Source organism: Sinocyclocheilus anshuiensis, unplaced genomic scaffold, assembly GCF_001515605.1.
Source record: "Sinocyclocheilus anshuiensis isolate Anshui unplaced genomic scaffold, SAMN03320099.WGS_v1.1 scaffold1172, whole genome shotgun sequence".
Classification (NCBI taxonomy): domain Eukaryota; kingdom Metazoa; phylum Chordata; class Actinopteri; order Cypriniformes; family Cyprinidae; genus Sinocyclocheilus; species Sinocyclocheilus anshuiensis.
The window spans coordinates 285,613-298,904 of record NW_015552679.1 but is presented as its reverse complement, the minus strand read 5'-3'; the positions used below and the strand labels follow the sequence as shown (position 1 = coordinate 298,904).

General features: G+C 37.9%; 1 protein-coding gene across 1 annotated transcript; it reads left to right on the top strand.

Moving 5' to 3' along the window:
• The first annotated feature begins 5,640 nt into the window (after window positions 1-5,640).
• LOC107667576 (transcription factor Sp8-like) lies at window positions 5,641-8,184 on the top strand. Its single transcript, XM_016459272.1, has 2 exons — window positions 5,641-5,717; window positions 6,781-8,184. Exons 1-2 carry the CDS (start codon window positions 5,697-5,699, stop codon window positions 7,996-7,998), a joined length of 1,239 nt encoding a protein of 412 aa, XP_016314758.1. The 5' UTR covers window positions 5,641-5,696; the 3' UTR covers window positions 7,999-8,184.
• The last annotated feature ends 5,108 nt before the right edge of the window (window positions 8,185-13,292 follow it).

Here is a 13,292-nt window from a genome sequence, read left to right as displayed (position 1 = left end):
CCGTCTTTTCTGTCGATCGGGCATAACTTATCACGTCTGCTGATGGACAACAGGTTGATTAAAAACAATGCAGGGAAATTCGCGTGACCACGAACCCGAAATCTTCGAGTGGAAATAATCATTATAATTTAACAAAGGTTAAATTATTACAGAGTGCACGCTGCCAAAAAAACTAAAACAAAACACTCACTAGAAGAAATCGTGTGTGCCGGTAACTATAGCAACAGCACAGTGATGAGTGCTTTCCGCTATGAATGTCAGCAAATGTAACAACGAGAAAAGAAAAGTACTTTAAACTATTACAGTTACATGTCTCAGTTATATATAAAAATCTAACGTTTTGTTTTAAAAGTCGTGAAGATGTTTGCGGAACTGTGTAGGCGCGAATACGCGACGAAACTCAAAATGACCAAAGCAGCCAGCAAATTAATTATGCTTTTGCATAATCCTGTTACATAATACTGACTATTTATCCAATGACACTATGAATCTGAAATTTTATTGATTCTTCCTTACTACACACATCACACACACTACCGAACATACGTGTTCACTACATGTGTGCGAGACCGCAGATGTGATGACCATTTAAATCATGCCTGTGATGAACGACTTAATGGCGCTCTTGTGTTAATCAGGGTTCACATTCATCACGCTAGAGGAAGATTCACTTTCTCTGTCTCTATCTATCGCCCCCCCCTCTCTCTACCCATCTATCCATCTTTCTCTTTTGCTCCGTTCACAAAGAACATCTGACCTACTGCAATTTCATTTAACCTTGGACAGCAACTGCTTGCAACATCCACAGAATGATTGTCAATAAGAAGGCTTTGATTAAACCAGAGCGACACACACACATACACACACACAGTATAATGTATAATACACTACAGCCTCAAATCACACACATCCCTATAATAATAAACTTCCACAAGCCACATACTTTAGCGTCGTGGAAGGACGCAGGCAGTCGTTGACTCAAAATGGTATCAGGGCTCCTGATTTAGATGATCATGTTATGATGGGGGATGTGATTGTCGCCGCGGACCCATAATTCAACCTGTCGTCTCTTCGATTCCCTGCAGATCCGTCTTTCTCTCTCTTAGATTCACTCAGGATTTAACAGGCCTTACAACAGAGCACTATTTAGATACTAGGCGTTACACACACACACACACACACACATACTGTGTGTATATATATATATATATATATGTATATAGTGCACACAACATTGGACCCCACTAACTTTCAAAGCAATCCGTAATCATGCAATGTCAAGTGTACATATGCTTAAATGTACATAAATAAACTTACGCAATTAGAGTCTAGACCGCTCCACCACACTAATTACATTACCCAGAATTCACTCAGGAAGACACACGATGATGACGCCTGACCTCTGCAGCCTCGAGGACTCCAGAATGCTTGCAAAATCCGTCTCCGTCTTTTCTGTCGATCGGCATAAATGATCACGTCTGCTGATGGACAACAGGTTGATTAAAAACAATGCAGAGTGTGTTTAGCGTACGACAAATGAACCTAATAGAGAGAGAGAGAGACGGATTCCGCTGGGAAATCTGCAGGTCTGAGCTCTAATGAAGCGTCTGTGGCTCTCTAGTGGATGTTGAGAGTGAGACAGACAGAAGGAAAACAGGCAACAGTGATAGCGGCACTTCAGACTGTGCCAGGGTTATAATAGTTAACTAAAACGAAAAATGTTCAGTATTTAAAATAAAATATTTAAAAAACGAAACTTTCAGCTAGTTGCCGACGCAACATTTCTCATTTTCATTTAGTTTAACTAAAACTGAAATAAAAAATGAATACAAACTACATCAACACATTCAAAAAATACTAAAATGTTAATTAAAAAGAAAACAGAAAACATAAAAATAAAAACTGATTCAAAATATTAATAAAAACTGTAATAGTATCTAAACAATACTAAAACAACACTGGACTGTAATTAAAGTGTTCATTTAGACAAATATTTAAATTCTCTCATCATTTACTCAAATTCTAGACATCTGCTCTTTTCCATACAAGGAAAGTGAATGAGGACAGATGCTACCAAGCTCTAAAAGCACCATAAACATGCCATAAAAGCCTTCTAAAGTAATAAAAAGGCTTTGTGTGTGAAACAGACCAAATTATTAAGAAATCCTCCTCTTGGATATCACGTGCCTTGTATATGTATGATATGGAAAAGAGCAGTGTAAATATTCAGTCTCCTTTTTGACACTTAAAGTCATGTTATGTTTACATTATAAATCAGAGTTTGTTGTTACTGCAACACTTTTTTGTCATCTCACAAACTTCACACACACTCGTTCTCTTGTGATGACAGTGAATAATTTCCACCAGTATGTCCTCAGGACGAGACACTCCCTCACAAGAGGATAATAAGAGGAAGCTGTCAATCCTGTTTAGATACTGCACACACACACACACACACACACACTCACACTCTCACTCACACACACACACACACACACACACACACACACACACACACACACACACACACACACACACACATTTACTCGCCTTCTAACTGAAGACATACCTGCAACTGTTTCCATATAAAGTCAATCATAAACTCTACAGACAAACTCAAATCCTACCCCTAAAAGACTTTCTTAATATATATTCAAATAACACTTTACAAATGTTTAAGAAAAAGTTATTTAAAACGTATCTATTTCTCCTTTTGTCCAAATGAGGACATCATCAAACTAGAGATCAAAAGAGAGATTTAAGGTTTACCTCACTTCTGGAGATAAATGTGTATGGCTACAGAATGCAAACTCATGTTGTGTGAATACATACACAAAATCACACAGCTGTCGAACCTGTTTAACAATCCACACACAAACACTGACTGACAGACGGGCCGTGTTCAGACGAAGTGTCATAAAAGTGGCTCCAAAATATCTCTGATCACAACAATGTCAACAATGTTCAGTACAGTGAGGATGAAAAAAAAGCTCTTGAAACAGAGTTATATACAGTATAGAGATTATATTAGATATTATGCATGTTACTATTTACTATACAGATGCATTCTGGGAAGGAAGGTTTCTAGTTATTTCAATTTACTAGAATAAAATCAAGTTTATAAGAAAAAAAAACTGCCTGAAAATGAAATATACTCAAATGAACTTATACGGAATCATAAGTAGATGTATTACTTCTTGGCCATAATCAGGTTTGACCCCATATTGAATTTAACGCCAATGAAAATGAGGCAGTGGAGCATAAACAGTCTTTTTACAAAGGCACGCACTGTATAAAGGTCCTACATTGTGTAATTTTCACAATTCTGTCATCATTTACTCACCCTCATGTCGTTCCAAACCTGTATGAGTTGCTTTCTTATGTTGAACACAAAAGAAGATATTTTGAAGATTGCTGGTAATTAAAAAGTTGGTGGTTACCATTGACTTCCATAGTATTTTTTTTTTTTCCTAATATGGAAGTCAATGGTAACCACCAACTTTTTAATTACCAGCAATCTTCAAAATATCTTCTTTTGTGTTCAACATAAGAAAGCAACTCATACAGGTTTGGAACGACATGAGGGTGAGTAAATGATGACAGAATTTTCATTTTTGGGTGAACTATCCCTTTAATTGTCATGTAATTGCAGGATATTAAACGCGTTCTCTGTGCATTTCTGGAGAGATTTTTTACGTTTTCTCAAAAACCAACAAGGAGACAATTAAAGCCCCCCTATTCCTCCCTTCCCCCCCTCTCTCTCTCTGTCGGTGCGTTTTGTCGGTGCTCGGTGGTCCGTGTTAACGCGCTTATTATGAGAACAGGTTCCTCACGAGATTTCTGCACATATACGTGTGGGAAAGAATGCGAGAGAGACATCTGTTCAACACACACATATGTGCAGGTCTACTGTATCATGCATGACCTCTGAACTCTGGTTAACTTCACCAGCACTGGTCGACTGCGAAATTATCGCACAGATATTTTTATTAAATTAATTTTATATAGAAAGGGCGATCAGTTTACACGGCTGATATATTTTTGACTGGTTTTGCTGTATTTGAAGAAAAGGAGAAAAGAGTCATACGGGAAAAACAGAAAATATGAAACCATGTTTTCACTTGAGTAGGCTATTTATCCAGTGTTTCCAAGAGTAAATGAGAGTACATGAAATATTCAATATATAAAATACAGAATAACAAGACACATTTTCCATTGGAACACCATTTTTACTAAAATATGTATCATTTATAGGTCGCGTTTCCTGAAATTAAAAAGATTTAGAGAAAAATAAACAGAGAAGATAAATTAACATTTTACGAATAATGCTGGCCAAAATGAGAAAAATATTTTGCGTGATTATATATGCAACCAAACGAGTCTGTGATGCTTTTGACCGAGTCTCGCGCTCTAAATTAATTTTCTATAATTGTGATGATCCTAAAACTGCATTGATCCCGCGCGTGATTTTAATTAACATTTCCCGCTGCCCTGTTATGATCGAACATTAATATCAAACAAATAAAATAGCATGCGATTAAAGCTCACCTCTTTATTAAATTTGAAAGTCAAATTAAACGCATGGTGTCCACGTGCGCTGCATACAGTTACTGTTAGATCACTAATGTGCTTTTGTTTTCTTGGTCAAAAAATCGACCTGGAAATAAATAGAAAGTTTTAGGGAGAAAAAAAAAATATTAAACGTTTTGTAAAAGTTGCAAATAAATGTTTAAACATGCAGATAAAAATATATAGGCTATAAGCTATTTATAGATCACTAAATAATAATTTGTGATCGTGATCAAATGAACTAGCCTATATATTATTGTACAGATGGGCATGCTTTCTTGCTTCCTGAAGCCCAGAACGCTCTTTGCGACCTTCTCAAATCATGCAGTGAATCTCAAATTCATCTCTTCTTACACTCAAATTTTATAATCTGTAATGAATGCATTAGAAGTAGTAAAGAATACATAATGGAAGCACTGGAAATCACTTCGCGACGCTTGCAATTATGTTTAACTCGAAATTTGCACAACAATTACAGAACTGTATAGATTAGGTTTAGATTAGGAGTAAATCAGATCAGAACTGGAGCTCGGGACTGCCTGTGGATTAAGCACACATGAATCTGTGTTGTGAAAGAGAGGAAAGAGGAAAGAGCTCGTGGATGAAGTTCATCTCCTCTTGTTTGTGAAGCTGCACGTGCAACACCCACTTACACTCCCACGCCCTCCGACCAGAATTCAACATGCACGCACAACCCCTGAAAACACAGATCCTGAAGAATACAAAAAAAAAACATGCACTGTAATTTTTTTTTTTTTTATATTCAGATTATTAAAGTTAGTGTTGAATTTTGCGCAGCGGGGAAAAAAAATGAAGAAATACCCACACGCATCTCATTAGCATAAAATATTAGTTATCCTTACATGGGTTTCCCCAACAATTTAAAAAAAAAAGGTCCTCGAAAGGTTCACTCGCCCTCCCACTCTACCGGGCAACGCGTCACCGAGAGCTCCGCCGATGACATCTTCGCCGAACGCAGCGTTCCCGAGAGTTTCGGCCGATCTGATTGGTCGTGCGGGATCTGCCGGATCTTCAAAGCCCGAGCCGAGCGCATTTGTGCAGCGGTGGGCGGTGAAAGTCTCCAAAACAGCCGAGGGACTTATAAATGAGAAGAACTTTCACAGGTGATGGCAACTTCACTTCTTGGGGTGAGTAAAGGTACCGCTCTCGAGTGGATTTTCAGCTGAAATGAGAACAATTTAAGGTTGTTTAAAGTTGATTTGCTGTGTATTTACATTAGGCTACAAGCAGGCTTGTGCGTAATTCTGCGTAATGCTGTCGAGTTGCATTCGGATTGCAGGAGCATATGGTATAATCCTAAAAATAAGTGTTCTTTAAACATAATATTCGTTGAACATTCCTTTGAAGACTTTCACCAAAGAATCCTGTAATTATATATATATAAAAAACACAATCTGGAAAGTAAAAAGTTACTGCTGTTTGATTAGGTTCTTCAGATCGGTGTTTTGTTTTAGTTCCTGTGTTCTTTAAAAACACTAAAACATAGATGGTATAGCTTCTCCTATAGTATAAGGCTGTCAAAATCCTTCTGGCTTTAACTGGAAGCTTTATTTTTAATGAAAAGAGCATCTGACGGCATTACGGATTCTGCAAAGTTTAATGCAGGAATATTAGTGCAATGGATTGAGTTTTTAATTGCAACTCTTTGCTTTGTAGAACTATACTTAAATTGTGCTAAAGCAAATCAATTAAATGCAAAAAGCTAATATGTGATTACATTTCGATTGCATTATTCCCATGAACAAATCAATTGTCTCTAAAAAGTTTATTGCGGGAAAATGAGCAAGTTTAATGCAGGAATATTAGTGCAATGGATTGAGTTTTTAATTGCAACTCTTTGCTTTGTAGAACTATACTTAAATTGTGCTAAAGCAAATCAATGAAATGCAAAAAGCTAATATGTGATACATTTCGATTGCATTATTCCCATGAACAAATCAATTGTCCCTAAAAAGTTTATTGCGGGAAAATGTGCAAAACGGGCGGCGTTACAATTGCAGCTCTTTATTTCACGTTATGCTTGACCATATTTTGATATGTTTCAAAGGGAAAAGTCCTTGATCTCCTATCTGCTTTGTAAACAATATCACCAATTATTGTTGTGTCTTTTGATCTTCTGTTGGAAGTCGCTTTGGATAAAGGCGTCTTCTAAACGCATGGAAGTAAATGTAAATGTTTTTGTGGTCACAGGAGGAACCGAGGGTTGGATCCACTCCATTGGCCATGTTAGCAGCGACCTGTAACAAAATCGGGAGCTCGAGTCCCTCCTCGGACGGCGGCTCGTTTGGAAAAGGAGGATTTCACCCGTGGAAACGCGCATCACCCAGCAGCTGTTCTCTCTCCCCGTTCGGCGCTCAGCGGAACGACTCGTTCAGCGCCAACAGCTCGTTCTCCTTAACGGGCACAAACACCTCCACCAGTCCGTTTGGAAACGACTATCCTGTGTTTCAAACTTCAGTCGCCAACAGTTCTCAGGACGCGAGCGCGCAGTCGGTCTTCATCTCGAAAGTGGACACTCTGCAGGGGATTTACCCGAGGATGAGCGTCGCGCACCCGTATGAGACGTGGTTCAAATCCACGCACGCAGGCATCTCCGCCGGGGACGTGAGCGCCGGTGGCGGGTCCTCCTGGTGGGATGTGGGCACCGGTTGGATTGATGTTCAAAGCGCGAACGGCGCCGCGCTCCAGACCTCTTTGCATTCACCCTTGGGCGGGTACAACTCAGACTATTCCTCCCTCACTCACTCCGCGTTCAGCGCCAGTCCGTCTCCGCATCTCCTCACAGGTGGGCAGCACCTGATGGACGGATTCAAACCGGTTTTATCCGCCACTTACCCAGAAACCAACCTAGGTACTAACAGCGCAGTTTTAGCCGGGCCTCCAGTGGTACCGCTTGCCGGGTCTCCGCGCTCATCCACCCGGCGGTACTCCGGCAGAGCGACCTGCGACTGCCCGAACTGTCAGGAGGCGGAGCTGCTGGGGCCCGCGGGGGCCAGTCTGCGCAGAAAGGGGCTCCACAGCTGCCACATCCCGGGTTGCGGGAAGGTATACGGGAAGACATCGCACCTCAAAGCGCATTTGCGTTGGCACACCGGCGAGAGGCCATTCGTCTGTAACTGGCTGTTCTGCGGGAAGCGCTTCACCAGGTCCGACGAGCTCCAGCGGCATTTACGCACACACACCGGGGAAAAGAGATTCGCCTGTCCGGTGTGCAACAAGCGCTTCATGCGCAGCGACCATCTCAGTAAACACGTGAAAACGCACAGCGCCGGCGAGCCCGGCGAGCCCGGCTCCAACGGGGTTAAAAAGGGCAGCGATACCGACAGCGAACAGAGTGTACCGGGCAGCCCAGCCTGCCAGTCACCGGAAATGATCCACAACACAGAACCCGTCCAGAACGGCCCCTGAAAAGAGCAAGAGAACATGCGTTCTTAAAGATAAAGGCTCTAAATAGAGCCGAAACATGACTTTTTATTCTCAAATTCCTTCGAAAACCAGTCTGGTACTTTAAAGAACGTAAAACACGGATCTGCAGAACCTATAAAACATCAGCCAGATCAATCTTCAAAGAACACTCTTAAAGGTAAACGTTCCAAATGGTGTTTTACGCAGCGAAGCGATAGAACCACCATTTTTGGTTCCTCAAAGAACATTTCAGCTAAAAGTTCTTAAAACTTGTTTTTTTCTTAGTTTAAAGAATGTTTTAAAAATCTAAAGAACTCATTTTTTCCATTATAAAGAATCTTTTGCGTAATGGATGTTAAACGTTCTTTATGGAACCATTAAATCACTTTTATTTGTAAGAGTGTAGCAACTCAAGAACTCTATACAAAAAGTGTTTTTTGATCATTTTTGGTCTTCAAAGAACCAGGAATGTTCATTAAACAGCCTTTATTTTCAAGAGCGTGAACGCACTAAATCTCGGTGTGTGCAGTGAAATTACGCGAAGGCCAAGAGACGCCAATTTTGATCATATTTAACTTTAAATCAGCAGAAGGTCTCTCTCAGGTGTTATTGAATATTTAAACTAGTCCTTTTTGGATACAGTGACAAAAATAACCTCTTAATGCAGATAAAGATGAAATAAACTGCTGAACCTTCATATTTGCGCTGCATCTTCTCCATTCGCTCATGTCTATCGAGGCATGTTATTACGTAAGAAAATCAAGGATTTTATTCCTCAACAGCTGCACAAATGTCTTATCATTCTGTTTTTGCCAACTGAACTGTTTTATTTTGTGCTCCTTGATTTTGAAACGGAAAGTCTCTAACCCAGCAAGTCTAGAATAATACGCCTAATTTGGAGATGAAGTGCGTTTTTGTACATTAGTCGTGCAGTTGATATCTTTGACAGTGAATCTGAACTCTTCTCAATGCAAAGTGAAATTGTACATAGGATTGTCTTGAAACTCTATTTATCATCGAGTTGGATTTGTGCTTTGAAGTCTATCAGAGTCGCACTTTGAATCTATATTTATAATTTCAGGATCGAATGGACTCGATCAGCTTGTTTGTCTTTTCATTTATTATTATTTAATTGAGCATATGTGTTTGTATTTCCTGACCGTTTACTTTAAGGTAATAAAGTCACATTTGACTTGGCTATATGGACTGTTTTTGGGGGAAAGTATAGTCTGTGGGTTGATAATAATAATAATAATAATAATGGTGTTTTACCACAAAAATAGTCGCTATATGTGTTCAAAGCGTTTTGACATGCGCACATATTAAAATCTGTACGAGATCATTAAAGACGGCTTCTTATAGAAACAAACTAGTGATATTGAATGTTTTAGAGTATTTGATAATTAAAGAGAAATAAGCAGAAATTAACTAAAATTATCAGTTGGTTTTGATTAGACATGTGACTGAGGTGCGATTAAATGGTTTATATTATACAAATTATATATTTAAAAAATAATATATTTAAGAATTCATATTATATATAATATAATACTAAATATATTTAAATTATTTATTTATAATGGCGATCTACTTCTACCAAAGTTTTATTTCTTTGCAATTATCACTAAAAGGACTTTAAAAGAGGCTGGCACAAACTGTGTATCTGGAATTGACATTATCTCAGAACAAACTCACACTACAGTCATAACTCTAGTAATTTCTTTCATAAAATCAATTCCTAAGAAGACCAAAGTTTTAGTTTCCATCGTTTATCTGTGATTGCAGGAGCGCTCTTATGAGTATTTGGCGCCTCTAAGTGGTCACAGGCGGAACTGCAGCTTTAACACGAAGCCCTCCAGAGTCCAGTTCACCTATTGACCCTCTGCTTCACCAGAACACAAATGAAAACTGTTAAGGAACAGTATTATGAGACATTATTCATCTTATCCGTCTTATTTCACAACACGGAAGTATCGGTGCTATAGGTGAATAACTAAGAATAACAAGTAGCCTACAGTAAACGATCAAACTAAATAATAAATTAAAATAATATGATGAGAAACAGGACCAGTTTGCAGCATAACGGACTGTTTTTGGACAGGTTAAATAACTGGAAGCGAATGACACCGGAAGCCGCACACATTCAAGTTGAAAATGCAAAAAAAAAGAAGGTGCTGTAAGCTTGCCACAGTCCACTCATTCATTAAAATGTAATAAAATCATTCTTAAATATAATTTTTCAATTATTTTATTTGTGCACAGACAGGGTAATAAGTTAAATTGGCTGTATAAAGACAAAGGCTAGCAAATGGGGAGGAAAAAAAGTAAAAAGTAATAACCATGTTCTGGTTAACTATTACAATACATCTGAACTACAAAATATTAATCAAAATCAAGAGACAGAAATGTAATAACTTCAGTGAAAGCTTACCGAACTGGGGCCAGTTGCATAACTCTGTCTTTAGAACTAGTTTGATCAACTAGCAGTTAACCAAGTGGTAACCAGTCTTACTTTTTAGATTCAAATTAGACTAGCCTATCTTTTTATGTAACTGACTGTTTACGTCTGCTTGACAGACTCTAGGTTTGAAATAGACCTGTCAAGCTCAGCAAGCCAATTAGACGCTTGTGTGTGTGTGTGTGTGTGTGTGTGAGTGTGTGTGTGTGTGTGTGTGAGTGAGTGAATGTGTGTGTGTGAGTGTATGTGTGTGTGTGAGTGAGTGAGTGTGTGTATGTGTGTTAGACAAAGAGAGGGAGAGAGAAGGAAATTAGTCCAAATTAGACTGATTAAACTGATTTTTAACTAGAGAGATACCTGAATATTGAAAGGTGTTCTTTATTAATCCATAAAATTACAATTTTGTTATGCTATGGCAAGCTTTTATGTCAAATATGTGATAAGGGACAGCATGTTGGGACGGTTGCAACAGCGTGTTGTGAATGTCCACAGCCATGACAAAACCTGACACAATATCTTTGACACATGCCTGTTAGAAACTAAGAGAACACCAGAGCTGTAAAGTATTTGAGTAAATGTAATTAATCACTGTACTTGGATACTCTGTAGTTTTGCTGAGTATCAAAGATATTAGCAACTTCTACTCTCTACTTCACTACATCTCTTTACTCCACTACATTTGTAATGAGTGTTGCAATTACACATTACAGTTTGCATGGCACCAAGCTTTATTGCAGCAGTTTATTTTTGCTACAGAAGAACTACAGGGCACTGAAAGCACCATATCTCATGCGTTTTGCCCTTACTCACCCAAACTTGTCAACGAGGCTACTTTACATGAATGTGAGCTCCTTAACAACGGCAATGAGGCCGAAACCAGCTCATCCAGTGCAAGAATGCATTGACTTTTTCATTTGACTTAACATTATTTTGTCACTATTCTCCTGTATTCTTATCCTGTTATTATTATAAAAGCTCAATAAACAAATTAAGCAAAAAAATAAAATAAACATTATTTTATTTATCTGTTATACTGAATATACCTTTTTGAAGGATTTTTTTTTTTTTTTTGAGTTGTTCTGTTTTATAAAATAAACGTGATCGCTCTCCTCGCAAATCAACTCTTTCTTGTTTTTCACTGGCATGTCTCTGTCTAGTGCATCTTTAAGCTTACATTCAGTGTGAGTAAAATACTTAAGTACTGTTAAAATCAGATACTCTAACACTTTTACTCAAGCTGTTTTGAAATAGGTGACTTGTAACTTGTAATTAAGTATCTGTGCTTTTACTCGGTTTTCAGTTACTTTTTACAGTGATTGAAATATGACTTTATGCTTCACACAAACAGCTCGGACAGTATAACAAAATCTCTGATCATAAAAAAATGCTTTTTTTAAGCATGAAACTTTTTTTGCAGAAGGAATGGTCACGTGTGGCTGCTTTCGTGCAGGAAGGATGAGGGAGCATGTGCAGTACAAATAACATAAAAAATAACATTTTACTACAGCACAGCAGAGGGGGCAAAAGCAACAGTAAAATCAATATTCCTTATGGCTACAACAACACGCCAAAATCGAATCAAAGTGAATGCATTTAAAACAACTTCATATATAATCTTAATAATTTAAACTTTAATAAATTCACAAAAAACTTAAATTATGACACCATTTAACTGAAGAACTGTGTTATTATGATATTTATTTATTTGACGAAACTGGCTACAAAGCATAACCGGAATGGCTGGTGTGAGGACTGTTTTTGATTTACCCAAGTACATTCACATATCAGACAGAAATGTGTGTTACACAGGCTAACAATATTGCTCTGTACAAGATCCGTTCACACTATACAAAAAAAAAAAAGTCCATGAAAGCATTTATTTCTACCAAAAGACAGAAAAAAACCCTAAAAATAAATATCATTTGATGTTTTCCCAATGTAAACACTGTGCTAAAACTGGATTCATTAGAGCCACAGGCATGCTATGGTGACCACAGGGGTACGTACCATCACTGCGATATTGGGCCCGGGACAAAACGGACCCTCAGTAGTACACGACAACAGATATAAATACCGACCAGCAGGTACATAATTAACACATTAACTCAAATGAACTCAAAACGCAAATCTGCACATACAGTACACTAGTGGAGGAAGAAAATTCCAGTTGTATCAGGGAATCATGTGAGCTGTGAAAAGTGCTGGAAAATAACTTACTGTTCTGAGATCTCTGCTTAAATATTAACACATTTAACAAACCTGAATGCTGTGTTCATAATCTATAAAAAAAGTAACTAAGAACCCCCGCCCCCCCTGCTAAAGTTGTTAGGAATGGTTAAGCGTGTGTTGAACACTAGGTGGCAGACTAATCCTAGTCAGCATGACAGGGTTTCCTAAACACTATGTTCAGAACTGAATACTGGCACACTGTTAAAGCAGGATCTACTGTATATCCACCTTATTTTTAACAACTTCAAGTGTCATTTTAGCTGTACAAAAACAGGCCGTTATGCAGTTTGATATTATTGCTTATCATATTATTTTAATGTATTATAGTAATCATAAACAGCAAAAAATAGTTTTACCATTTATGTCACTTTTGTTATTCTTCTAGGTATTTACTATAGCAGCGAATTAATCGGAAGTCTGGCACGTTCACAGAAAATAGCTTACTTCCGTGTCGCAAAATAAGGTGGATACTGTGAATATTGCTGTTTTTAAAAAGCAATATAATAATAATGATAATAATAATAATCAACTGCTCAAGTTATCATTTCAGAATTTAAAGTACTAAACTCAACAAAACTAAGACTGAAAAAAAATAAAATAAATATATATA

Excerpts from the sequence above, each read along its gene's own strand:
- LOC107667576 (XM_016459272.1), top strand. The coding sequence starts at position 5,697 with ATGGCAACTTCACTTCTTGGG. Across the intron at positions 5,718-6,780 it reads TGGCAACTTCACTTCTTGGG|GAGGAACCGAGGGTTGGATC; the intron begins GTGAGTAAAGGT and ends TTGTGGTCACAG.